Source organism: Chaetodon auriga, chromosome 18 (genome assembly GCF_051107435.1).
Source record: "Chaetodon auriga isolate fChaAug3 chromosome 18, fChaAug3.hap1, whole genome shotgun sequence".
NCBI lineage: Eukaryota > Metazoa > Chordata > Actinopteri > Chaetodontiformes > Chaetodontidae > Chaetodon > Chaetodon auriga.
The window spans coordinates 5120785-5147832 of NC_135091.1; the positions used below are offsets into that span (position 1 = coordinate 5120785).

Below are 27048 nucleotides of genomic sequence, written 5' to 3' on the forward strand. Positions count from 1 at the left end.
TGAACGACCCGTGGCTGACGGGCCGCAGATGAACTTCAAACATTTGTATGATTCTGGCATCAATTTAAGGGGAATTGTGTTCCCCTGTGTGTGTTTGTGGATGAGTGTGAGTGTGTTGGAATGTGCATGAGCAGAGCTGATTAAGAAACTTCACGTTCTAATCGAAGACCGGTGGCTTTGCGATCAAAGACGTTGGATCATTAAATCCTCATTTTTACCAACTGTAGCGTCTAAGGCCATAATAGCTTGTAGAGGCTGAGGGGAGAAGGACGTGACTTCAAAGCCATTCAGAGACGTAGAAGCAGTCTTGAATCTTGGGCAGTGCTGCACTGAAATGTCGTGATGAGAGCATCCACAGTTGTAATCACTGCACAGAATGGCCTTCTGGGTATTTGGTGCTGGAAAGTCTTCATCTAAATAGCTCCTCTTGATTGGTTGACCGTGATGTCAACATGACATCATTAATTTTCATGTTGGCCATTGGCATTGGTTAATAAAATAACATTTGGGAGCTATAATCCAGTGTTTTAAGGGGTTTATTGTATAATGGGACTCATTAACTACTGATAAATCACATATTAATGTTTTATTGATTGGTAATTAGCCATTTGTGTGAATTACTGTTGTCTTATTGTCACGCATATGGATTTGATTGGATAATAATGGTGTCATTAGTTGTTTTGCTATACATTTACCTCATTTCCTTCCTCAGAGGAACATCTGAGTTAGCTGAAATGTAGGGTTGGGCTTAAAAAGTCATGACTCTTTCTTAAGGGTGTATTTACTTTGGAATAACACATCAAATCTTCAGTTATAATTTTGGGTGATAAAGTAGAAATCTTGATTTTCTCAATCTGATTATCCTTCAAATCTGTGTTTATTCAACAGAAGTTGTCTGTATTGATGTCTTATTGCTGATTTGTTAAGAGAACTTAACCCCTTGATATCCAGTTTTCTCCTTAAAAACCCACAAAGTTGTTAAAATAATCGTACTTGACAGCGTCTGGCAGTGTCACGTATTCCGTGTCAGCTCTCCATTGACGCTGTATGGTGTTTACACTCAAACCAAGACGTTTTTATGGCCACACCATCCCATCAAATGGAAATACTCTAATGCACCATTTTCTACTCTTCTCCCCAGAGTTCAGCCTGACATACTTGGTAGCTTTGGAAACTCTGGGATCTCCGTGAGAATATAAAATAATGGTCTTTGGCTGCACACCATGAGTTTGTAATGCCTGACCCACCGGACAAGCATTTTATAAGCTTTGGGAAAGACAGCATCAGTTCAGTCTCTGAAAATACACCACAGCTAAGTTGTGTCTGTGGATAAGCATGAATATAACCCACTAGAATCCATGATATATACCCATGTTCTTATTTTACAGTATATTAAAATGTCATGGTGAGCGCAGGAGGGGAAATAAAGGTGCTGACAGTCCGCAATGTCAGACCGCCACTGGAGCTGCCTCGTCAGCGGGACGGCCGGATGTGTGTGTTGGTGAGAGAATTACACCTGCTGTTAGTCTTACACACTGGGAGTCGAGGTTAGCTGCAGCAAGCTGAGGCGACGGCGGGCTGGTGCCAGATAGAGATTATAGCTCTGACACGTGTGTGTGAGAGAGTGTGTGTAGGTGTGTGTTCACAGAAAGTATTTTCCTGCCTCGGAGGCCAAGGCCACAGATATTCAAGGTGCTCTCTCCACAATGTTCAAACATTTGTTAGCAATTAGCCTCGGCCACAAAACTGACTTTCAACAAAACACATGGACCCTCCCTCCCTCTTCTTTTTTTCACCCTGTCCCTTTTCCAGTCCCTCCCTCATTTTCCAGTTTCTTTGTTCCCCTCCCATCGCTCTCTCTCTCTTTCTCTGCCTCTCTCTGTCCCCTTTCTCTTCATCGCTCTCTCGCTCCATATCCTCCCTCCCTCTCTGAAGTTGCACATGGTTTCTGTCTGAGGAGGTTTAGTTTCCTCAGGCTCTGGATGGGAGAGGGATGATGCCAGAAAGCTGCAGGCAGACACACATGTTCAAAACCTAATGGGAGCGTTGACCAGTTTCCTTCAGCACTGACAGACTTTCAAGAATAGTTGAAATAATCTAGAAATCAGCATTTTTTGGCTCAAATGGAATAACGTTCAATGAATGGCCGAACCTTGAAGCGTGCGTTTGTTGTTCACCAGTTTTTAAATCGGTGGGAGTAAGACATTTCAGGACTTTTGTCTTTTTGTGGAAAACTGGACAAAGTTTCACAAATGAGTTTGCTGGCACCTCAAAGGTAAATTGCTGACTACTGTCACTGTTCATGGACACTTGATTTTTGTGGGGAAAAAGAAGCGAAGAGGACCATTATATCACCGCCATCCCATTGAGCATCAGCAAAACAGGCAACAAGTTGTTCAATAAGGATTCTCCAGTGAGGAATCATGAAAGGTAGAGTCATTTCTCTGATTTCTTCTGGGGTATTTCTGCAAATGTTAAATCTGAGCACCTATAAATCTCCTATTACATCTTCCTGCTTCCTTGTCATGCACCTTTAATTAACCAATACCTGGATGCATTTGCCAGTGTGAAAACTACATAAAAATGTAGACGGCAACAGTATCTGCCCTGTCAGGCAGGCACCTGCACGGGGCACCGGCGACCACATATGCTTCTCATCTGCTGTGAAACTTGGCAGTGTGGATCCTGAGAAAGTGCCGGTTTGTTGTTTTTGGATGTGAGACTTTGATCAGTCAGCTTTAAATCTCTATATGTGTGTGCGTGCACACCACAGCCCCGTTTCATAAAACATAAAATGTTCTTTGGCCCTGCCAATCTGCCACATTTTGACTTAATATCCCCTTTAAAGGAGGGCGAGTGAAAACACAACATTTGAATTTGAGCTTTTTCACAATATGGCATGAAAGGAGAGCTGCCACCAGCTTTGAAGAGGGCAGAGGCTCGTACACGGCTCCCAGACGTCCTGTATGAGAAGTGAAAGGCTGACAGAGATGGAAGGAAACAGTGGGAAACAGAGGATAACAGAGAGGGAGCAGGAAGAAATCCCACATGTGGTTTAGCAGCTTGAAAGGATGTTAAGAAGTGCTGACATGTTCATTACCAACAGTAACTGGCATATGATGGATTTATTCCTGTATTTGATACTGTGAAATGAAATTTAACAATATTATTTCATCTGTTTCATTATTATTTCAAAAAGTGGATTTTGTTTTGATTTTGTTTCAGTCTCTGTGGTGGTGCTATTTTAATTGACCATTAGCTAAATTAACACCAATCATAGCGTAGCAGCTGTAACTAGCGCTTAGCTTACACTTCAGCCAAACACAGCCAATGTTACCTGAGACAGTATTACAACTGCAAAACTAATTGATTAGCCATCATCCTCAACATGCATTTCTCTTGTTGTGCTGCACATGAACACATCAGGCAACAGCACTGGTGGGCAACGATTAGCAAATGCTCGCTGAGGCTATCGCTCGTCCTAACTTGTCATTTCATCTGCTGTTGTTCTCCAAAGTTTGGCATCATAGAGTGCGTGTTAGGATTGCCAAGCATTATCAATTAAGAGAAATCAAGGCAAGAAATAACATCAAATCAACCTCCAACTCAAGGAGGTTGTGTCTTTGCTCCTGCCTCCTCGAGGAGAGAAGCAGCCCTGAACCACGAGACGATACACCGAATTAACTCCAAGAACATTTACAGTACTCCTCTCAGCCAAACAGTGCAGGAGGTCTGTTAATGTGGTTTCCAGTCTTGCTGAGAGCGGGTCCAGCCCTGCCCGACCAGAACAAAACATGCTGCCTCATACATTCCTAGCAGGGCCGGAGAGGAGGGGGGAGTCAGAGGAGGTGAGGAGAGAGGCGAGAGGGGGAACACTGGAGACAGGTGTATGGCTGGCAAAGGAGAAGGAAAGAGTGAGCGAAGAGGAGGTACCGAAAGAGAGATGTTCTTGTTTTCAGCTCCATTTTCGCTGTGGCAGCGCTATAAGTTTACAGTCAAAGCACTTTGAATTTGGATTGAAAGGGGAACAAAGCAGACATAAGAGCTGATTGTCATATTGACTCTGTATCCGGTGTGCACTTTTTCATTTATTTTTGCTCTCTTGGATTAATTTTCCAATCGTTTCTGCTGGACTTTCATCATGTTTTTACACCAACTCCAGCAGCGTACACATAAATATATTGAGTGTGCTGAAACTGGATCCTTAATTAGGAAGGCAGTGGTTGTTACAAGCTTGGTTAGTGCCATTTTTTTAATTTTACTAGTTTTTAAACGTATTGGCAAAACTCTTCATGCTACTTTTATACAAATAAGGCCAAAGGCATGGAAACTCCTGGCCACATACGGTTCTTCTGTGTGCTTTTCATTTAGTTTGCCTGAATTAGTCTTGATGCTACAGCACACAATGATTTTTCAGACAATTTTCTGCTTCTAACAGTTTTCCTGTTTCAACATATTAATATTAACAAAATGCTGTGTCTTTAACTTGTTATTATCATCTATAGGTGTGTGTGATGTAGTTTATGTAAAGCACTTTGTAATCAATAACAGCCACATACAGTTTTTGTTATCAAAGTACAAGTACCTCAGTGGTGTACTTACAGTACAGAAATGGAGTAAATGTATCTGGTTACTTTCATTTCTGACACAAACTTGGCAAAATGTAAACACTGATATATCATGTCTGTAATGTTTACTCCAAACTCAAAGTACTTTTACCTCCAAACTGTACTCAACTGAAGTACTTTGATACTTTTCTTTACTCTAAACTTGTAAACTGGAAGGGACAAGGGTGTATCAGAGGAATCTGACCTTAAATGCACGTCCAACTCCACTCTGTTAGCTCCATCAGCTGTTGGCTCCGTTAGCTGTTTGCTCTGTTAGCTCTATTAGCTCCGTTAGCTGTTAGCTCCATTAGTTGAACACACCGCAGGACTCACAGGTGAGACCTTTTCTTATTCTGACCTTTATTCTGTCTCTCTGGAAAGTTTCTATAAGATGGTGATAATGTGAAATTTTAGGGCAAGTAAAAAAAAAATAAATAAAAGAATACAGAGAGGCCTGCAAATAAAGCATTAGAGAATATTGCACACGCCCTTTGGCCCGAAAGCCCTGTAAACCTCACCAGGCTTGTCTCCGCGTCTCAGCCCGGCCGTCCAAAACGGTTTAGTCCTGAGAAAACACGATGCGTTTATAAGCTCGTGACACTGAAAATCTCCTGTTTCACTGCCGAACCACAATAAAAGCACATTCTCTTGTAATGGCTTGTCTTTAACTTCAGCACTGCAGTCTGCAGCAACACATTCCGGGCGTTTATAGTTTTGCAAGGAGACCACACATTCCAGTCAAAGGGCACCTAAATGGCTTGGATGTCAACAGAGGTTTGGAAAAGGACTCATTTGGCTTTATGAGTTGTGGTCAAGACCTCCACTCTGTTCTGGAGGAGGGCCCATCTCGTGACTCCTGGTTTCATTTAAGGCTGGGATTTTCTAAGGTTCTTGAGGGAGTTTCTCTGGTCAAAATAACTTCGATGAATTAATGACAGAAAGGAGCATCGACATGTTGAACCTACGCATCTTTATGTGGACTCGCATGATGGAGCGACGCAGTGAGCTTACAGGACAATCAGGCCATGCTCCTCATAACATTTTGCACAAACCCCTGACGAAAGTAAAGTCCAGAGGGGGAATGAAAGGAGGGAGTGGGTGGGGAAGGGGTTTGGAAAGTCCAGTACCCCCTGAGAGGAACCACCACAGAGGAACCACAAGCATAAAGTGGTGCTGACGGTTAGCTGACTCAAGTACAGGCTTGGTGCTGCGTTCACAAACACCAAAGGTCTGATGGTGAAAGAGCACTGAGGGAGGGGGCCTGAGTGGCTCCATGTGGGCTGAGAACAACATCCTGATTTGATTTTTTTTTGTATTTTGTAAGGTTTATCTTGTAGCCCTGCATTCACTTGCCCGTAACCCTGTGGGTGATTCTGTAACTTCTGCCCACATTCACTCGTACATGTGTCCTTATGCTTACGTTGAGGTCTGTCTTACTTGTTGCGTGCTGTGTGCTGATATTAGTATTCAATATATATTCTATATATTGTGCTTCATATTTCTGAAGCACTTTGAGGTTTTTTATGTTTTGGGCTCGGCTCCCTCATCCAAACTAAGGGAAATCTTATTGCTGAGGAATTCAACAGTGTGCTTCCAGCTTTGTGGCAGCAGTTTGGGGACGGCGCTTTCTTGTTTGAATGTGACAGGCCCCCGTGAACAAAGTCAGGTCCAAGAAATGTTTTTTAGAGAAGAACTGGACTGGCCTCCACAGAGCCCTGACCTCAACCAACCAACCAACCACCATCTCTGAGATGAACGGGAACGCCGACTGCAAGCCAGGACTTATTGGCCAACATCAGTGCTGGACCTCACGAACGCTCTTGTGGCTAAATGGGACCAAAATCTCAAAGCCTGGAACCAGAAGAGAGGTGGCTGTCAGAGCGGCAGACTAATGCACATGGTTTTAGAACGAGGTGTTCAGAAATCACACATGGATCTTATGTAATGTTGTCCACACACATATGCTCAGGTTAGTTTTTATTTCACTGTTATTGGTTTCAGTTTGACGTGGCCAAAAGCATTAACGACGTCATCGAACATGAAATGGTATTGTAGTGTTTCTGTGGCTAACTAGTATTATTTTCTCCTGTCCAGTGAAGAGCGGCCAGCTGCTTTCCGGGTTGAATACAAAACCGAGGGACCGAGTGTCAAAACAGCTCTTAATACAACGTGTCACAAACCCTTTTCTTGGCAGAAATGGCAGCGTGGTGATTTTCCTGACCTTGTAGTGCTTCCATTGAACTATCCACTGTTCTGTGCAACATCCTCTGGAAAAACGTTTGGAAATGTTTAGTTTCGTTGGATTTTCTTCAGCACATTTTTCAAGCCTCGCTTACAAACACACATCCGTACAGTATATTTACTCCTTGTCACAAAACAAGTGCACGGTTGCTTGGCTCTGCGTGCAGATTCAAACTGCCTCCAAACTTTTCCATCTGATTCACATTCTGAACAAACAACAAAAACTGTCCTTGTTTGTCTATTTTACAGAACAGTATACTGCAAATAATCCACATTTAATCTCAGTTGCACAACAGTTTGTCATTCACAAAGCTGACCTTGATGTGTTTATTTGTGATGTCGTTACATGAAGTGCGTTTCACTGACCCTCTTGTAGCGGTTTGTTTTATGGTCTCTTCTGTTGTTTTAAACGTCTTTATGCTGCAGAATTGTTTCCTAAACAAATTTCTAAGTATTTACTTTGTGACTTTGACACCCAGTCATAATGTTACCACCCATTCAAGATATCCATGCCAGGTCTTCGTCTTCTGTGGGCCGTTCATTTTTTACAGTTCCATTAGCAAATTGAGACGTGAGAATGGAATAGAAAGACTAATCTCAATAAACACATCCGACTGTTTACCTAAATGCAACCAAAGCTTGCTCAAATGTGGAAAGACAAATACCTCAAATACCAAAATCTTGGCTATAGATTCTGCATTCATATGCAGACATCTGTTTATAGAGAGTAGTTTCTATGCACAGACACTGCTGAAAGCAAGAATTTGAAAACACTGCCAGCAAATATATGTAAACCACAGTTTTGCAGAACCGTCCACTGTCTTTGCCCTTCTTCTTAAATATACTGCAGTTTTCACTGCTATGATAGCAACATATTGAGAATTGGTGAATAGAATAGATGCACTGTGTGTAAGTAGTGCGTTCCAGTAGGTCTCCACCAATTTGGCTGATGACCCCTAACATGAGACAGTCCTCCCAACAAGAATAATAGCATCAATTGTTTCAGCCCCAAAACGACATCCGTTTATGTTCATGTGAAACAGTGGCTGCAGTAATTAAGAGGGCAGCAAAGGGAGAAATCAGGTGATGTTTTCATACAGCGTCGTCCACGTAGAGAGGAGGTTGGGTCTATGCTGACTGATTCCTGTTTTCAAGTGACAGTCAGTGTCGTTTCTAAAGCGTAATTAAAATCAGTCAAAGCTCCAATTCAAATGAAATTCTTTCCCTTCACAGAAGTTATTTCAAACTTTGAAGACGTTTTGTGTCCCTTATTGCAGCTTGTTTAGAAAAAGAAGAACAGAGATCCGAGCCAGTTGGACTGAGATCTTGTTGTGATGGTGCTTTTGAATTATCCGATCCCGCTCGGTCACAGCCAAGTAAAGAGCGCGTCATGAGCAGTTTGTGCAGATGCTTCTTGTTTGTGTCCACAATGTGGGAGTAAATGCTTTGCTGCACCAAATTACGGACCATTGAGGTTGTTGATGAAGTACAACTCATCTGAAACTTTGAAGCACAATCAAATCGAAGTGAAAGAGTCCACTGATTAAGACTGAACCAAGTACAGTTACAGTAGTTTCCCAGAGTTTTGCCATGGCCCGACTGCAGAGGTGTGACCTGGAGGGCCGTGTTGTGCTGCTGTCAGATCAGCTCAGTTCTGCTCTGTGAGTGTTGGACAGGTCCACTTCCTCACTAACAAGACAGACGTGAAGGTTTTTTTCCACAGAGAGCGGGGAAAACATGAGGAGAGAGAAAGGGAGCGGGAGGGAGGTGAAGGAGGAGGAACGTACCCAAGGAGCCGGCAGATACTTGAGGGTGGATACTGATTGTGACACTGTGGAATTTCAGCTTCCAATAGCAAATAATGTGCTGACATGCAAACATTTGAATCTGACCATTTTCATGCCACAGAAGTAAAAAAACAATGGCAAGAATTCAGTTTTCCCACAGAAATGTATTTTAATCAGGGTGGGAAAGTCAAACAGGATTTAGACCAGCGAGGGTCATGAAAACTCAGCCGCAACCCGGAATACTAATGATATGTGCCGTTACCATACTCCCAATACTTTTACTACGACCTTCAAACTGAAGCTGTGAGGGCACATTTCCACTGATGCGTTTGAAATAATGGAGAATTGAGTGGTATTTCCCCGTTTGACACCACACAAAGCTTTTTGATCCATTGTTAACCCAAAAATATTGATGCAGCTTTAAATTTAAAGTTTAGAGTTTTAAAATTAAGTTTTTACAGCCAGCAAGTATTACAAAAAGCAAAAACAGCGACACAAAAGAGTCAAAACAGTGTCCAGGACACAGAATAGAACTACTTTAAAAGATCTGCTTCTAATTGCTGAGGCTTTTTGATCTGGTTCGTATCAAGTTGAGCATGGCCTCATCTTAAGGTACTAATAATGACAATGACACATATTGATGTGCATCTCGCATCAAGGTCAAATGAAATAACTGGCTTTGCATGGATGCTGCCTTTTTGTTTCATGTCTCATAGGCCTCATATATCAGCAAAGCAAGACATCAGTCAGTCCAACATCTGGAAGAGTTTGTGCAGGTCAGCCGTCCCTTTGTCGTCGTGAACTATCACGAGGTGTTCTGGCAACTCCAATAATTCAGCGTGGACATGCAGTTCTTTTCTTTCTCACGTCCTATCCGTAATGTCCTTTCCTTACTCTTGTCTTTTCACTCTCTGGAGGCGGCTGCCTTCACCTCTCCGTCTGTTTCCCTCCCTCCTCCCTCCATCTTTATGTCGTCCACCCAGACCTGACGTGTTCCACCACCGACTGACGTAAACATTCACCTCGTCTTGGCGTTTGCAGAAGTGCAACTTGGTTCACGCCAAATCTAAGTTCATTTGTGGAAAACTTGACTTTAAAATGCTCCCTGTTTGTGTCACCACCTATCCCATAATACTACATGGACACTGTTATTTACTGCTCATAGATGATGGATGAAGGTAAACTCTTCTCCCCCTGGAATTCATTACGAATATGCAGTTTTAGTTCAAATGTTTGCACTCAAACAACCATACTTTATTTATGACAAATGGTGTTTTTAACCCTCAGATCTTCCTCAGACGTGGTGTGCAGCTGCTCCTGGTTTAATTCTCTTCACAGCCATTTTTCTCTTGTTCTCTCCCAATGAGAGGCCAGATTTCTCTTCATGTCGAGCTGATGATGTGGTTAACCACAGAGATTGATCCACAGCAGACACAGTTTCAGAAATTTTGCATCATTTTCTATTGGCTTGAGAAATGGGATAAAGGAGAAAGACCTTTTTACAGCCCAAAATAAACTGTAAACCAGTAAGTCCACATTTACAGTTATATCAATTTTTCACTTAGGTAAAAACTCGGTTAAGGCTGCACAGTGACAGAAAACAAAAGTCACACTTTATGCATGTGCTCTTTAGCATTTGCTTGACCCACCAAACGCTCACTGCCATTGGCGTCCAAAGTTAGCTCTGAAAAGATTGTAGCTCAGTCGTTATGCAGAAGACCGCAGATTTATTCAGCTTTGATTCGGATGAACTACCATAGATCCAAATCAGGAACCTGGTTTTCTCTCAGACCATCATATGCTTGCTATTTTTTACCAAAAATTGGCTAAATTAACAACTTTTATTTATTGCTAACATTGGTCAGCTGTTTCCTGTTTGAGGTTTGCCTGTGACAAATGTAAACCTGTAGTTCACAGTCAGAGATGCATCAAGGAATTCACCACTTATAGAGACTGGTCATACAGACAGGCTCCACTTTTGAGGGAGCACTCAAAGCATCAGAAAAAAACAATCCCTCCTTAATGCACCAATATTACATTTCTGCAAAGTCAACAACAACAAAGTTTAGCCAATAAGTCCCCCAGGTTTAACCACAAATTTCATCGTTTGTCCTCTCCCTGTTGAACAACACATAATTTAGTGGTCTGACAACCCGATCGGCAGGATGACATCCATACAGTAGCCTGAAATTACTGTTGAAAAATGAACTGAAAATCAGTTTCGTGATGGTTAAGGTTTGGTTTTGGAGCACCTGTTGGAACAAGTGTCTCACATTAGCACCGAAGGAGGAGGTTGGAAATGGTAAAAGCAGCTGTGTACACCTGTATGAATAGGAGTGAATGTTAGTCAGCTGGTTGCCAGGCAGCTGATGAATGAGCAACTGATGCCAATAAGCCGTAGCAAGCATGAGCTCAGTCCTGTGCACGAAGTGACGCCATGCCCCATTTAGATATAACAAGGAGAAACCTGTCAGAACCACCTTAAAACTGACAAGTGGTCCGTATTTGATACTCAAGATTACATTTTTGCTGGAATACTCCTTTAAGGCTAAATAAAATCACATCTGTTGAGACTCAGTCAACACATTTTCCATGTTTTCACAATCAGAAACACGTCAAGTCATTTAGCTGTGCACATTTTCAGGTGCAAGCCAAAGCAGCAATGTTTCTGCAGTGTCAAATCAGCCTTTGCTCGGCAGAATCAACACGGCACCATGACCGAGCGTCCAACTGTCTCTCTTCAGCTGGTCAACAACCTGCCAATCCCATTTTTTCCTCGTGTATGAGTGTATATGCATATGTGTCCCAGCTCCTTCCCTTCAGAAACAGCCTCCCCTGCAGCTCCACTCAGCGTTTTGGCTCGTGCTACACCCGCAGCACCTAAAGTGTGGGAGTGGGTACCAGTCTGGGTGGTGCACAGTTAATGACGTGTTGTATAAAGTCCATTGGTATTACATACAGCTATGAAAACATGACGTTGAATGTGTTCTGGGACTTTAAAATATACTTATGCGGTTTATTAGGCTCTCTGGTTATATCCTGGATGTCTTACAGAGTGTGTGTTGACAACCTCCATACATGCACAGTACTCCCACCAGAATCAGCACACAGAATCAGCAGTTGTTCTCATGCTTTGCACCATCATGGGGTGTTTTCTCCTGTGTGAGGAACAGCTCAGAGAAAACATTTGAGCATAACAAAGACCTTCCTCCTCGTTGCCCTGAGATAGCAGCGTCATACAGAACACACTCACAGAGACTTGAGGAGGCGGTGGGGGATTGTGAGGCAGCTGGTTTGTATGATTTATGAGAGGAGTAATAAAACTTGTTGGTGGCTCCAGCAGAATTGGTTCCAGTCAGCTTTGTTTTGTTTTTTAATGTGTGTTTCGTGTCTCTCTTTCTTTCTTTTTTTGGCAGACAACTATGGTGGATACGAGAACCAGCTTTTCAAAGGTAATGATGGAGGTTTTCTATTGTCCTGAGCTGTGGGACACGAAAGTCAACCAGTTCATTATACGTGATCGTCAGCCATGTGAGGAGTACGGTCCTGCTAACTGAATTCAAAGTCTGCGGGTGAATCTGGGAGTGATGAGAGCATGATGAGAAGCTATACTTTTGAATGTCAGCAGCCCTGTCTTTTTGCTGCTCCTACTTCATCCGATTGGTGTCAGAGAAAAGTAAATGAGCTTTGAAGGGTCTTTCATTATGTCTTAGAAGGATAGTTTGACATTTTGGGACATTTATTTGCTGTTTTTTACAGAGTTAGGTGAGAAACACCACTCTCATGGCTGTACCTAAAGGAGCTTTCTCTAGCTCCAGATGTAAAAGAGGTATCACTCCTCTAATCTAACTCAGCAAGAAAGCGATTATGTTTCCCAAAATGCCGCACTTTTCTTTTAATACACTCATGACCTACAGCTTGCAGGGTTGTGATTCAGAGTTGGTTTAGTCCACCAATAATAATTTCCCTCTTACAAATTTTCGGCTTAACTTGTATTTTCATGGCTTCAACTGATAGAAAGGACAACAAACAGTACAGATGTTACGGTTTGTATATCACATGGTTGCTCTGGTGTTTGCTCACTAGCAGAACATCGTGTTTTCAAATGTTCCTGTTTGCATTTTCTCTTGTTTTTCAGAGGAGGATTTCACTGGAGAGGAGGAAATGCCTTCATTTAGGGGTAAGGGCCACACACACATACACACACACGTCTAACAACAACAAATAATGTCATCTGCACCGGTTACACACTGTGTACACGTAGTCCATGTGTACATTCCAGTATATTATATTGTACTGCTACTTTTACTTAAGTAAAGGTTCTGAATACTTCTCCCATCAGTGGTTATACTCGTCTCCGGGCAGCTAAGACTGATATGACCTGTCAATCTTTACCGAGTTGACCTGTGACGACGTGCATGGACTCTTCTGCTTTATTTTGTAGTAACTTTCCTTTTCCATTCCAGTATTTTAACTTCCTGTCATTGTTCAGTTTCCCGCCAGTTTCACTCATCACCTGCTCTCAATCATCCAATCACTCCTCTCAGTGCATAAAGCCCTGGTGATCCACGGCCTGCTTTGTCTTTGTCTTCCTGCAGACTGCAGTTCCAGCCTTTGTTCACCCTGTTGTTGCTTTGTAGTGTCTGAACTCTGCCTGATCTTTGAGTTTTGATCATTGCTTGGCTCACCTTCTCTTCTGCTTATCACCTCGGGTTAATCGAATTTCTTGCGCCTGAGTCTCTTGAAGTTCTGGTCATGACATGAACCATCAAATCAAATCGCACACACTGTCAGCTTGTGGACATTTGTGTTTAGATTTAGTCATTCACTGACAGCGTTCAATGCCCTTCAGGTCGCAGCAGAGGAGGCTGTATGAGGTGCCAGCAGAGCCACTCTCTCCAGCTGGCTGTCAAAGTCCTCTATGGATTTGTTGCATTCCTTGTCATTACTGTGGCAGTGCTGGCATCGCTCGGTGAGCTCAGTTTGAATTTATTTTTTTATAATCAAGTTGCAATCAAGTAAAAGTCCCAAGTTAATAAATCACCAACATCAGACCATCCACCAATCTCTACGGTTGGATGCAGTCATCAACAGTCAAAAGCTTTATGATTTATGAGGTTATTCCACTGATTAATGCTGACACTACGCACCAAGAGCGAGAAGCTGGCCTGTCATGGGAAAAGATCAGACTCTCCTTTTCTATCTGTGTGTGTGTCCTCATAAACCACAGTCCATTTAACTCCCATACATCAAATGAATGCAGTCCTGTGTGCCATGTTCTACCTGACAGCTGCTCAGCACCAACAGATGCTTTTCACATTAACATCACATTCTATTGGGTTTGAAAGCCGTAAATCTTCATCTTTTCCCCTCCGGGGATTGGAGAGAGGGAGGATTGGTAGGACTGGAGTGAAATCCCAGACACTACTCAGGTTTTCAGGTGCACATGTACAGAAATATAATAAATTTCAGTTTTGTTTATGGTCTGCTGTGTTTAATTTACTGACGTGTGCCGGAGACATGTATACATACTGTACATGTTCATGTTTGTGTTCTGCCATCAGCAGTTCATGTCAACTGAATATTCTGTTTTTATAGCAAGCAACAGCAGTTTAACTCACATTGACATTTTTTTAATCCAAAAAAACTATAATGCCACTAATGTTTACATGGCTAATGAAAATAAATATTCCACTAATATTCCCATTTACATGCAGCTGTTTCAATGCACAGAGCTGACAGGGAACAGGCAAGAGGCCCAGCATTGCAAACTGTGGTAAAAACCCCAAAAATATATCCAAACGAATATTCCCATTACGAAAGAAGGCTCCTAAAACCTAAATGTTATCGTTTATGCCATATCTTAATCGGAAAATGCTACATTCCGGATATCCAAACGGGAAATGCTGTTTACTCGACCCGTGTCCAGTTTGAAATATTGTCTAAATAGCAGTTTAAAATGAGTGTGCATGTAAACATAGTCAGTGTTACGTTAATCATTTTGTCAGATCAGTGAGGATCCGCCCTTGTTGGGTACAGATGTTTGTAATTTGAGATTTAGAATTGGTTCATCTGCAGTCAGTTTACACTAAACTAGCCGTGTGAGGCTAACGTGCTAATACAGCAGTCTGCATTTGTGAAATAACTGCGGGGCTAACTGTAATGAATACAGGCCTACTTCACTCTTTTACTGTCATTATTGTGGACTCTACTGACAGTGGATGTTTACAAGATTAATTACTGTGCTCATGTCTAAATTCTTCTTTTGTCTGGTCCACTGTACCTACAGTAAATAACTGGACAGCTAACTAGTCTATATTTGTGTCAACCAGTTTCTTGTTACTGCAGCCAAAGGTATAATTTCCTTTTCTCAAAATCCTATTTTTGTACCCCTCACTTTTGTTGATGTTCTGACTAAAGTCTCTCATCATTGTTCTCTAACTGTCCAGCCACCAAAACCCAGAGGAGAGAGTCTGAATTGTTCAAAATGATGATACACTCAACTTCCTTTCTCAATTCTTTTTTATTGATTTACACCAGAATAGCAGACAGTTAACATGTGAATAAACTGGTCTTAAAGATACGCTCAACTTTTACTTGCCTTCAGTTATTACCTTGAGCTCACAGCAGTACGATAAACCTGCAGTGATACCAGCTGTTATGTTGTACATGTTTTGTCTAATCTGCACAAAGTTGGGATGTTATCCTGAAACTTCAGCATCTCGCAGGCAGGAATAATATTCTGAGGGAAACATAATTATCACTTTGTAAATTTCAAAGGTTTTAAATTGCATGAGCCAAGACAATTGAGCATCCAAAGACAAATCAACATGTATAAACATTCATTGTGCCTAAATGTGTGCCAACACACGTAAACATGCACACCACAAACACAGAACCACTGCTCTCTTTTAATGCTGTGTACACAGACACGAGAAACAAAAAGGGACTTAGTTTATGTTTGTTTCAACTTCCAGCACAGCTGTACAACACTAAAGCCCTAAAAACTCGAGCATAAACAGAGGAGATATTGCACTTGGCTCCAACTCCAAACTGTGCATGTGCACAAGGAAAAACAGACACCAGTAACCTTTGATTTTCCGTTCCCTGCTGAACATCTGCTTCGTAGAAAATAAATTCTTGAGTGAAAATCAGTCAAGTAACAAATGTGGAATGAAGCAACACGTTAGTGTCATAGAAAAACACATCACTCTGAATGCATGTGTAGAATCTGTTGCGGTTGATGCACAAACAGTCTTTAATTCAATTACCAAAAGTCTTATTGCTGATGCGTCGTTGCATTGAATTTAGCAAAAACCAGGAGTCACGTTCAGCATCACGGTCACAGCAGCAGGTGATGTGTGCAGAACGCATGTGGAAGCATTTATATATGCAAACACACTATGGAACAGCCCTGCATTAATCCCCCGAGTCAGGGGTTCAGGATGCTGCAAAAGTCTGCAAACACGCATTATACAAAGTTACACTCTCACAAATGTACTCACAAAAAGTCACACTCACTAAATTATTGTTGCTCTCTTGGGAAATATGTGGGGAGAGCAGGACCAGCTGGCCAAACCATCATTCAGCAGTGTTTTGGTTCAATTTGTTAGCTAATGAAAACTACCTGTTTTGTTGTCAGGGCTTAAATTACAACTTCCTGTTTTTACTCCTTTAAATACTTCCTATGTCCTGTTCACACCAAACTACCGCTGATGTTAATCATCTCTGTATCTACTCCAGCTTTCAGACCCATCCATCATGGTTATTTCCTCCCCCGCTGACTGTTGTACTAAATGTCCACCTGTGGTCTTTGAATTATATTTTTCTGTTAGCATCTGTTAGGCGTGTTTAAAGCTAATGGTTTAATTCCCCATTGACTCACAGTCATTTTCACAAAAACAAAACCATTTTCCCTTAACTTACCCAACTTGGCTTTGTCTCCAGTGTTCAGGAAGGTCGACAGCCTGTCTGAGAAGGAGTCTGTCTACCACAAGAAGATCTCCAAGGTCCAGCAGGGAATAGAGGGTAAAGTGGCTGGAATGACAAACAAATGCTCTTTTTTTATGTTGACTCAGGAGAACAATAGCAATGGAAATGCACACAGAAAACATGGAGTTCTTAAAAGTTATACAAAATATTGTTTTTCTACTGATTTTGAAGATTTTGTACATTTTTAAAAACTGCTTTGTGCTATTGTTGTACAGAAACTTCCTAAAGTGATTTATGAACAGCACCAAAAGTAAAGTCAAATGGTTTTAAAGTTCATTCTTGGCAGAATTATCTCAATGTGGATGTTTAAGTTTGTGTTTCTCTGAACACCGTCAGGACTTCTCGTTCACGCTGGCTTCAAATTGAAGGTTCATTTCTGACCGTCTCGCTTCAGGGTCCATTTAGTCGCTGTTAGGAGCCGTTACAACTACATTTACTGCTATTCCCCTCAGCTAATATCAAAGCCCCTCGACAGCTACTAAATGGAGCTTGTGGTGTGATTGTTTTGTCAGCTATGTGCATCCTGCATATGTGCAAGGTGGTTTAAGGTCATTCATGAAGTCTGAAGCGTGGATGATTGAGTGTGTTATCCAGGGAGGTCAAAAGTTGTTTTCTCTCCCATAAAACACACAGATGGCTACCAGAAGCTTTGATATATATCACATGCAGACATCCTCTGTCCATCCTCCCTCACTGTCTCTGCCTATCTGTTGTCTCGCCTCCCTCTCTTCGTCTCTCAGATCTGGGCTCCACCTCTAACTGCTCGGGCTGTCTGGATGTGACTCTGTACAGCGAGGAGATCAGCAGGCTGAAGAGGGAGTTTGAAGACATCCAGAGAATGATACTGGGACAGGAGCAGGTCCTGTGACGTCTTCAGTTCGCTCGTTTTCTTCAAACAAAACCCAAAGACTTTTCATTTCTAAAGAAAGATGTCAAAGAAATGCAGCAAATCCTCACATTTGACTCACAAGACTTGTTTCATTTCTGATCGCTAACTCTGCCTCTGTGATCTCTGTCCCCCTCCAGGTCTTGGACCAGGTCTCCCAGACCCAGACCACCCTAAAGGCCACCAGCAACCGGCTGACTCGCGACATGCAAAACCACCTCATGTCCATCAAACTTCTCAACCAGTCGCTGGAACGGTACCTGGATCGGGTGGAGGGCTGGAAGGACGTGATCGAGGAAACTGAAGAGAAAATGAAGACTCTAACGGAGGATCAATACGGCATCAAAGCTACGGCACAGCAAGTCAACACAACGGTGGCACTCAGGTGACTGAAAAAATTCAGGGGACTGACTCTGAACTGTGTTTTATATTCAAACATACACATCGACACACACATTTTTCTGCTTTTTGTGAGTGGAAGCTGCAGGTAAAGGTATTGTTGCCAGTTTTTAGTTGACAACACTTTATTCATCAGAAGGTTAGCTAACAAAAGACTCTTTCAAACAAATCTAATAATTAGCTATTATAAAGACAAACAGCAACATGTTGATTTAATTTGGTTTTTTTTTGGTGTATATTGTTTGTACACAATCACTTACATAAATTTGGACTACCGTATTTGTACAATTTTAGCAATTTAGTCAGATTATAATCATGTCTTGTTAGCTACATGCAGGATAGTATGTTGATGACCTTTTAGTGAACTGGCCAAATGGGAGCTTCATCGGTGACTGACAGCAGGCAAGAAGCCAGAGTCATGGCCGCAACTGCATTTTTTTTGGTCAATCCTCATAAGCAAATCCTTATTCATGAAGACAAAGTGCAGTAAGAATAACATCTGGGAGTTCCCATTCGAAAAAGACACAGCTGTGGCTCAGTCCCAGCACACATAACGCTGATTTAAAACTACCGCAGAATGCGACCGAAGGAGTCTACATCCATCTTTTTTTGAGCTGTTTTGTAACACTACCATAAATTTCAGTGGGGTGACGATACTGTATGTTTTGCAACCATCGTAGAAGATGCTGCCTGCCTCCTAATAGTTTGTAAAAAGAAAAATAAAGCAGACACAGTTTGAAAGAAGTAAAATCATGTGACCACAGCCTGATGTTTCCACTTCTGTGTTTTCCTCTGCTGTCCAGTACCATGTGGATAGACGCCCTGCAGAGAAAAGCCGATGAGGAGACTCTGGTCCTCCAGAAGTTGACCAGCGACTGGCAGAACTACAGTCGAGTTCTGAGCGCCATCAAATCCAACATGAGCAGCACCACACAAAACATGCGCTTCCTCCAAAACAACATCATAGCGGATCACCAGAGAATCGCCATGTCCACTGAGGTGTACTACGACCTCACCCAGCAGGTGTGTGTGTATTTGTGTTTACAGCAAAGAACAGCCCACGCACAGTTTTATAAGTTTAATTGATGTGTGACTGGTAGGCTTTTAATGTGGAAAAATGCAGCTTACCATCTATCAAGAGAATTGGAAAAGTGGAAAAACTGAAAATCGTAGGTTTATGAAATAGGTATTTCTCTTAAAATAGAAGCTCAGAACAGCAAGGTACTGATATAATTAGGGCTGTGGAAATGCTTCTAGTTGGCCTTTCACAGTATGTCAATGAGGGTCCTCACAAGTAAACAAGTACAACAAATATGGTCATGTTTTCTCCAGGTGATGAACCTGCAGATGCAGCTTGACAATGTGACGTCTTTCATGGATGAACATGAGGAGAACATGCATGATCTTCACTACCATTCCAGGTAACACACGTAACACACATGTACTGCTACATGTGGGAGGACATTGTATTGAGTCACATCAGTTCCCTGCAGGTTAACTGTAGCCGTCCCTGCCTCATAGCCGCCTTTACCCCAACATTAACGAGTCAAATTCTAACCTTAACCCAAAAGACAAATCTTAAAAGTGGTTGACCTCATTGGGACGAGATGTTTTGTCCCAGATGGGAGGTGACCCCTACATGTCCCTACAACACGATGAACAGATAATACACATACATTCAACATACAGACGCAAAAAGAAAGAGCATGACTCCAGAAATGTACAAAGTGACACTGTAACCATCCTTATCGTCTTTAGGTACTACGAGAACCGGACAGGTGAGCGTTTCTCGGCACTGGACGGACGTCTGAACTCCATCTCGATGGAGATTGACACAATCTCCTCCAGCATCAACGCCACCGTCAGCCACGTCCAGAGCATGTACAAGTACATCAACATCGAGAGTTCGTCCTGCCAGAGTCGCATGGGTAGACACACTGAAGACCTGCAGGTAGTAATCACAGAGGAACTCTTTCTTATAGTTCACGGATCGATCGACGAATACGGATACATACGAAAAGTTTTATTTTTGTTCTTACAGATTTCCCTCTTTTGCATTTCATCTTCTTTCCTCATATCCTTCTTGTGTCTTTTGCACAGAACCTGAACAACACGGTCTTGTTACTCCTTCACTTGGCCGACACACTGAGACAACAAAACGTGTTGCTGAATGTGCGACTGGATATGGACGTCCGGAACCTGTCCATGGTGATGGAGGAGATGAAGCTTGTGGATGTTCACCACACCCAGCTCATAAAGAACTTCACTATAATAAAAGGTGTGGCAGACATTGGCACATGTGCAAAAGTAGTGCAGTACATGCACAATTTATTGTTTAACTTCACCTCCACCTATCCTCTTTCAACAGGCATTCCAGGACCACCAGGGCCCAAAGGCAACCGTGGTGAGACTGGCTCAAAAGGACCAATGGGACTCACTGGGAGCAAAGGTGACCGAGGCCCTGTAGGAATCCGTGGATCAGTCGGAGAGAAGGGTTCTCTAGGTCCTAAAGGACAATCAGGTGAAGCAGGCCCCAGTGGCAACAGAGGACAGGCGGGAATAAAAGGAGCTAAAGGGTCTCCTGGTCTTCCAGGACAGCGTGGTGAGAAGGGCCAGAAAGGTGACATGGGCCTCTCTGGTAAAGATGGCCTCCCAGGTCCCACAGGGCCTCAAGGGATCCAGGGTCAGACAGGACTTCCGGGCATCATTGGGCCACAAGGACAAAGGGGAAAACCAGGGCCAGCAGGGCCGCCTGGACCACCAGGAACTCCTGGACCTCCAGGCTTGCCATACCCCCATGACCGAATCAACACCCAACAGCGGACCGTGACGCCTGCTACTGGGTCCAAGAGACAGTAGAAAGATGGATGAAGACCTGGACCCATAGGTGATTTGTCCAGCACAAAGAAGCTTAAGAATTATTGACAGATATGAACTGAAAGAACAGCATCCATCGTGACTGGAGGCGGATGAAGAATAATCCATTTCTATGGGATTATACAAGAGAACAAATGCAACTAATCAAATTATAGATGTCACTTTAAAGGAGGCATCCCCCTGATGTTATGACACGGCACCGTGAAATGAACGAAGAACATCTAAAAAGCAGAAAACAGTATCACTGCCTCAGACTGAACTGTTGTGGAGAAGAGATGAGTGTCCAAAGCTAAAAATGAACTGTGTTTAGACAGACCTGAGATTTATATGGTGGTATGTTGGATCATACAACACATGTTTCTAATAAGTACTTTTGATTAGCATTTCCTGACACAAAGCCAAAGAAAACACAAATCCAACAAGCCCCATCAATATTTAAATGACATAGATTTTACCAGAATCAAAAACTTGTCTTAGATGATGAGATTAACAGCAATAAATCTGTGATTGATTTTCAAGTCTTGCCTTGTTGAATGTACTGGAAGCACAGAATATGTTTGAGGTTGTTACGAAGCTACGAAGACCTCATAGGGCATAATAAATAGGAAGGCTATTAACCATAGATTTGGACAAAAGTAGTGGTGTTTTCCCATCCAGACTACTCAAAGGATTACATTCCCATGCACTACTATATGGGCACAGAATAAATATCTTTTGATTTTACCTTATGTACACATTGACACATCCTTTTCTGATGGATGGCACCTAGTTGGTTCTTGCAGTGTAAAAAATTTAAGTCAGTTTGCTTCACTTTTGCATTTCAGAGCAGGTACTCTGAAGACTTGTCTTTCATCTACTGGGCTGAGCTGTGTTCGATGAAGCTGCAGAATTTATGTCCTCTTCCACACCTGGGTTTGACATTGTCTGCAACATTTGCTTCTGTTGTTGCTGTTGTTGGACAAACGAAAGTAGGAATGAAGAAAGTAATAAATGACCCTCTTGCCGACTCCTGATGGCGTGATTGTGAAAACATTGTGGGAAATACACTCATTTGCTTTCTTTCTGAGAGTTTGAGAGAGCTCTGAGAGCCAGGATGTGATTAGCCTAGCTTAGCATAAAGACTGGAAGCATAGGGAAACAGCTGGCTTGTCTCTTTCAAAAGCTCACACACTAATATAGATTTTAATTGTTTCATTTGTACACAAACAGAAATGTAAATATGACGATGTGTGGTGTTAAGGGGAGTTTCATGCTGTAACTTGTTTTGACAAACAAAAGTTTATCCATTCTTCACTTCTGTGCAGACTAAACTCTGGAGCTGGCACATAACTCCCCTGTAACTACGTTTAAATATTTAGATACAACGTGATAAATAGCAAAATTTGGAGGTGCCACAAGTGTATTTTTTAACTTTGCAGGGAGCCAGGCTAGCTTTTTCCCTCTGCCTCCACTTTTTATGCTAAGCTACGCTAAATACCTCAGGCTGCAGATCTGTACCTCATGCACAGACATGAGAGTGATATCAACCTCATCATCTAACTCTTGGCAAAGAAAGCAAATGAGCATATTTCACAAAACCTTGAACGATTCCTTTAGGAGATATGAAGGCTGGAAAGGTCATAAAGTTCATTCAACACATACATGAGCAATCATGTTTGTAAACATGTCGAATAATACGATGAAAAAAGCTTTTTCTGCAAAAAGGACTGTTACATTTGCCACAATTTCTACTTTTAACAATGGTGATAGCAGAGCGATGACTTACAAATGGGTTCAGTCTTACGATACACGCATAAATAATCTTTTATATCTCAGAAAAAAAGAAAAATTACAAAAAAGGGAAACGTGCTATTTTTGTAAACCTGTGTGTTGTAATGAAATGCGACTGGCTTGCATGGAACTTCAATAAAGCTGTTTTTAACAGTCTCATTCTTGTTGGCTGTACTGTACTTCCATAGCAGAGTGCTATTGCTGCCCTGTGAGGGAAAGGGAGCGGCCATTAATTCAACACACATGTCAATCCCTCCCATCAGATTTTTGAGGTTTGCTGCCACTGATTCAAAGATATTCGATTGTCTAGTTTTACCCTGTTGTTTTAACATAAGCACTCGAACAAAAACGTGCCCTATAATTTACATTTTGCAGTTCATAGTTTAGTAAAGTGTAGGGTACAGAGAGTTCAGAGAATGAGGAAAAACATAACACATAACTGATGTGAGCATGCAAACATTAATATCTGAGCCAGGCTTGTGTAGAGGTGTGGTTGTAGAAAGCAGCTGATAACCTCCCTGCAGCAGGCGTGGCGACAGCCCTGATCTCCTGCTGAATGATATTTTCACAGCGTTTCTCTCTTTCTCAGTGCTGGAACATGACAAGCCTTGTGGGAGATTAGGAACCCGATCTCCAACAAAAACTTCCTTCAAGAATCCACCCAAATCTCTTATTCCTGCAGTCCCCATGACTATTCCTCATGAGCACGGAACATTTACTCTAAATCACTCGCTGTTTTCACCTTGAAGGAAAAATGTAAAGTTGGTGCTGTTTCTAATCTATAATGCAGGAAAATACGGCTGTGATAAGTCTTATATATGTCTGATTTGGACGCTCTCGCTCCATCCTTCATTCTGACAGCACGATTTCTTTGCTCTTCTGTTAGACTCTTGGGGAGGGAGACCTCCTGCAGACTCCTGCAAATCTAAACTATTCCCACATGTGGAGCCATAAATCATCAGGACTGTTGCCTAAACTGCTGAGGATAACTTCACAGGGCACAGTGTTGTCATCACATCCAGCCACAGAAGAGGCTCTCTGAAGAGGAGATGGAGGAAGAAGAAGGAAGGGAAAGGATTGGACGATAAATTCACTAAAACCCTTCAGATATGACAAATGAAAAGTCATTGACTAAATATACTTGGTCAGTATGCTTCCTCTGACTGTGCATGTTGGTGCCCAGTTACAAACAAGGTTTAACACATTTTCAGAGGTGGGAAGTGATGAAATTTACTCAAGTACTGTATTTAAACACAATTTGGAGGTACTTGTGCTTCTTGTGCATCTGTATTAATGATCTAATCAAGTAAAATATGCAGAAAAAATACTTTTAGTTTTGACACTTTGAGTACATTTTACTCTTTTACATAAATAATATTTTGAATGCAGGTCCTATACTTGTAACAGGGTATTTTTACTTTGTGGTATTGCTACTTTTACTTAAGTAAAAGATCTGAGTCTTCTTCTGCTACTGTTCCGCACTTTAAAGACTTGGATGGACACAAAACCAACGTTACTGACACATGAGAGGAACACAACATCATGACTTTGTCTGTTCTGATATCTTTATTGAAGCTCAGTCAGGAACTGCTCTCAGGAGTTAAATATGGATTGAAACAAGACATCATCATTTTGCTCAGCGTCTACTGGACAACCCAGTCTCGTGTCAAAGCATCTAACAGATCCATCTATCCACCAGAGGATCAACTGAAATGCAACCTGCAACACCTCAAAAGTTTCTCAGCAAGCTTTATTTTGAAAGTGCATTGTATAGTTATTATCGCTAACTTGAGTGTGGAATGAGAAGGTGTTGTTTTCAGGGCTCTAACATGCAGCTTTAGTTATGCTCATCCTGACTCTATAAATGCTAAATGTATTGATCCTGTCAGTTCGCCACAGATCCAGAACCAGGACACCTCATCATTCCTTCCTGTGGCGATACAGACATGCCCATGCAGACTCTTCTCCAGCCTCAGCACCATCCAGTCTTTCCTATCAGTTGCAGCCACATGCAGTGATTCATGCTTCAGATTGTCAGACAGGCACAGTGCCGATCAAACTGAGCTTCCCGTGAGTAATATGGGAAAAGGAGCAGTGTAACCAAGGGCTGTTTAAACTGGCAGGAATCACTTGTTAATTTCGGTTTCCCCCGTGCACCACAGGCTTACTTGCAAGGTATATTTGAGAGCTTTAAAATTGCCAGAAGTCACTGGTGGGGGATTTTTGGAGAAGCTTAATTATTGTTTTTATACTTATCACAGAGGCTCAACATCTCTAATCCCAGAGGAACAAACATCACCAATGTTCGTCAGGATGGAAACCTTGACGGCGTCACCTTTTTGGTGACTCAGAAAAGCAGCAATGTGCCGGCCGTTCTGCTTTGAGTTTATTCAGTGGGGTTTTAAAAGCTATCATCAACCTGAAGCTAGTATAATTTAGAGAAACTACAGCAGGGAATTAAGTTAAAACATCTCCATCTCCAGTCTCCAACATGGCCAGAGAGAAAGAGAGCAGCCCTTTGTTATGTCAAAGGAAGCGAAGTAAGAAGTGCGAGGGGAGGGTATGGTGCGCTACAGCTGGGCCGAGCCAGCATAGGCGCTGAGGCCAGATGTGCTTTCTGGAACCTCCGCCAGGTTTGACCTTCCCAGGTGGAGTATATTTCACTGCTTCATATGTGTAATTTTCTCACATTGTGGGCTTAGCAATGGGCTGAAAGCTCCTAACTTCATAATTTACCTGTTATTTGTTCTTCTGAAAGTCATTAACGGCCGGGATGTAACACCTCTCTCCCTCTTTCCACATGAACACTTCAGGCCTGATTGGCTGTGAAGTGGATTGAGTGGCTGTGATGTACGGTAATGGAGTAATGGTTTGTTGCCTAACGCACCCCACAGGAACGGAGCTTTCTGCTGACTCAACGAGCTGATGTCATGCCTGCACTTGGCTAAGATGTATTTCACAAATGATCCTCTGAGAACAAGAATGAAAATTTCATCACAGGTGGTTTTCTGTTTGGTTTAATGTGATCTGTGAACTGTCACACTGATTAATGTAGTTTTAAATGCGGCATGATGGATATTTGATTTCTATATCATCAGCCATGCTTGCAGCTCTTTGGATGACAATTCAAGTCTTTCACTCCACCAACTGGTCCACACAGACATGTCTGAGCAGCAGTTGGATGGATTGCCATGAAATTTGTTGCACACATTCATGTTCCCCAGAGTCCTACTGACCTTTTTCCCTCTGGGGCCATCATGAGGTTCATGTTTGTGGTTTTGAGTGAAATGTCTGAACAGCAGTTGGATGAACAGTCATGAAGTAAGGGGTTAATGGTAAAACTCTTCATGCCCCCATCAGCTTAAATTCTAACTTGGTTTATGAGCAAATAACTGAAAATGAATGAAGTTCCCATCAACCTCATCATCTTTGTGTTTAGTGGCAATTAGCAAAAGTTAGCATGCTAAACTAAGCCGTTGAACCTTGCCATTATGAGCATGTTGTCATGCTAGCGTTAGCATTTAGCTCAAAGCAACGCTGAGCTAAAGCCAGCTGCAGCCTCACGGAGCAGCTAGTGTGGCTGCAGAGCTTCTGACCGATGTTTTATTTCAATACTTTCAATGCTTTCATCACCAACGTTCACACTTAGTAATAGGTGGTCTTTGATTTAAGATTTTTTCGAAAGTCAAGAACAAACTTTCATGCTCACAGTGTCAACTTAAAACTCTCTACAGATGACAGCAAAACATTACCCAAAAGAAACAGTTTTCCTATTGATTTTATTTGTTTTATTTATTTAAATAATATATTTTTTAACTTTTCATTGCAACACCTGTTGCTGCAATGCCTGAATTTATTTTCTGAGTTACCTGTCCAACAACAAGCAAATCACAGCCTCTCAAATGACATACTTTTAAAACCATATGACCTCACTAATGCCTTTTAAAGGACATGTTTATGCTCACAGTCATTGACTGCTTTTATTTTCATAAAGATCAACAGCACTGACAACTGAACCCTCCACCTCTGCAGTATTTGCACGTTTCATTAAAATAACAACTTTGTAATGCAAATCAACACCTTTTCCAGCTTTTCTCTCCTCTTCTGATAAGGTAAAAAAAGATAAAATATGACCTAAATGCAGAAACACATTAGAACAAATGACCTCTCATTGCATTTCACTTGTAAACTTCATGCTTTCCTCTCAGCCTTCTGTCACTTCGATTCTCACGTCAACTTGTGTAATTTCAATCATTATGACATTAAATCTTCCAGGAGTGGAGGGTGGCACAGAGAGACATTACCTAACCTGGACCAGCACATGCGCACACACACACACACACACACACACACACACACACACACACACACACACACACTTACACATATGCATATGCACACACACACACACACACACACACACCCAATTTGAGACATTAGCTAAGCATTGACTTGACAGGCCCCCAAAGAGCTCATTATGTAGACAGCT

At 42.1% G+C, this 27048-nt stretch overlaps 1 protein-coding gene across 2 annotated transcripts; it reads left to right on the forward strand.

Annotated features, from left to right (window-relative positions):
• The first annotated feature begins 1963 nt into the window (after positions 1–1963).
• On the forward strand, positions 1964–22715 carry scara3 (scavenger receptor class A, member 3). Of its 2 annotated transcripts, XM_076757017.1 has the most exons (12): positions 2316–2430; positions 12052–12087; positions 12774–12815; positions 13488–13607; positions 16583–16663; positions 17368–17486; positions 17654–17898; positions 18716–18935; positions 19245–19333; positions 19671–19863; positions 20013–20190; positions 20281–22709. In XM_076757017.1, exons 1-12 carry the CDS (start codon positions 2424–2426, stop codon positions 20769–20771), a joined length of 1821 nt encoding a protein of 606 aa, XP_076613132.1. In that variant the 5' UTR covers positions 2316–2423; the 3' UTR covers positions 20772–22709. The 2 variants fall into 2 exon arrangements, with proteins under 2 accessions (XP_076613133.1, XP_076613132.1); XM_076757018.1 differs by lacking the exon at positions 13488–13607 and having other exon boundaries at positions 1964–2430; positions 20281–22715.
• The last annotated feature ends 4333 nt before the right edge of the window (positions 22716–27048 follow it).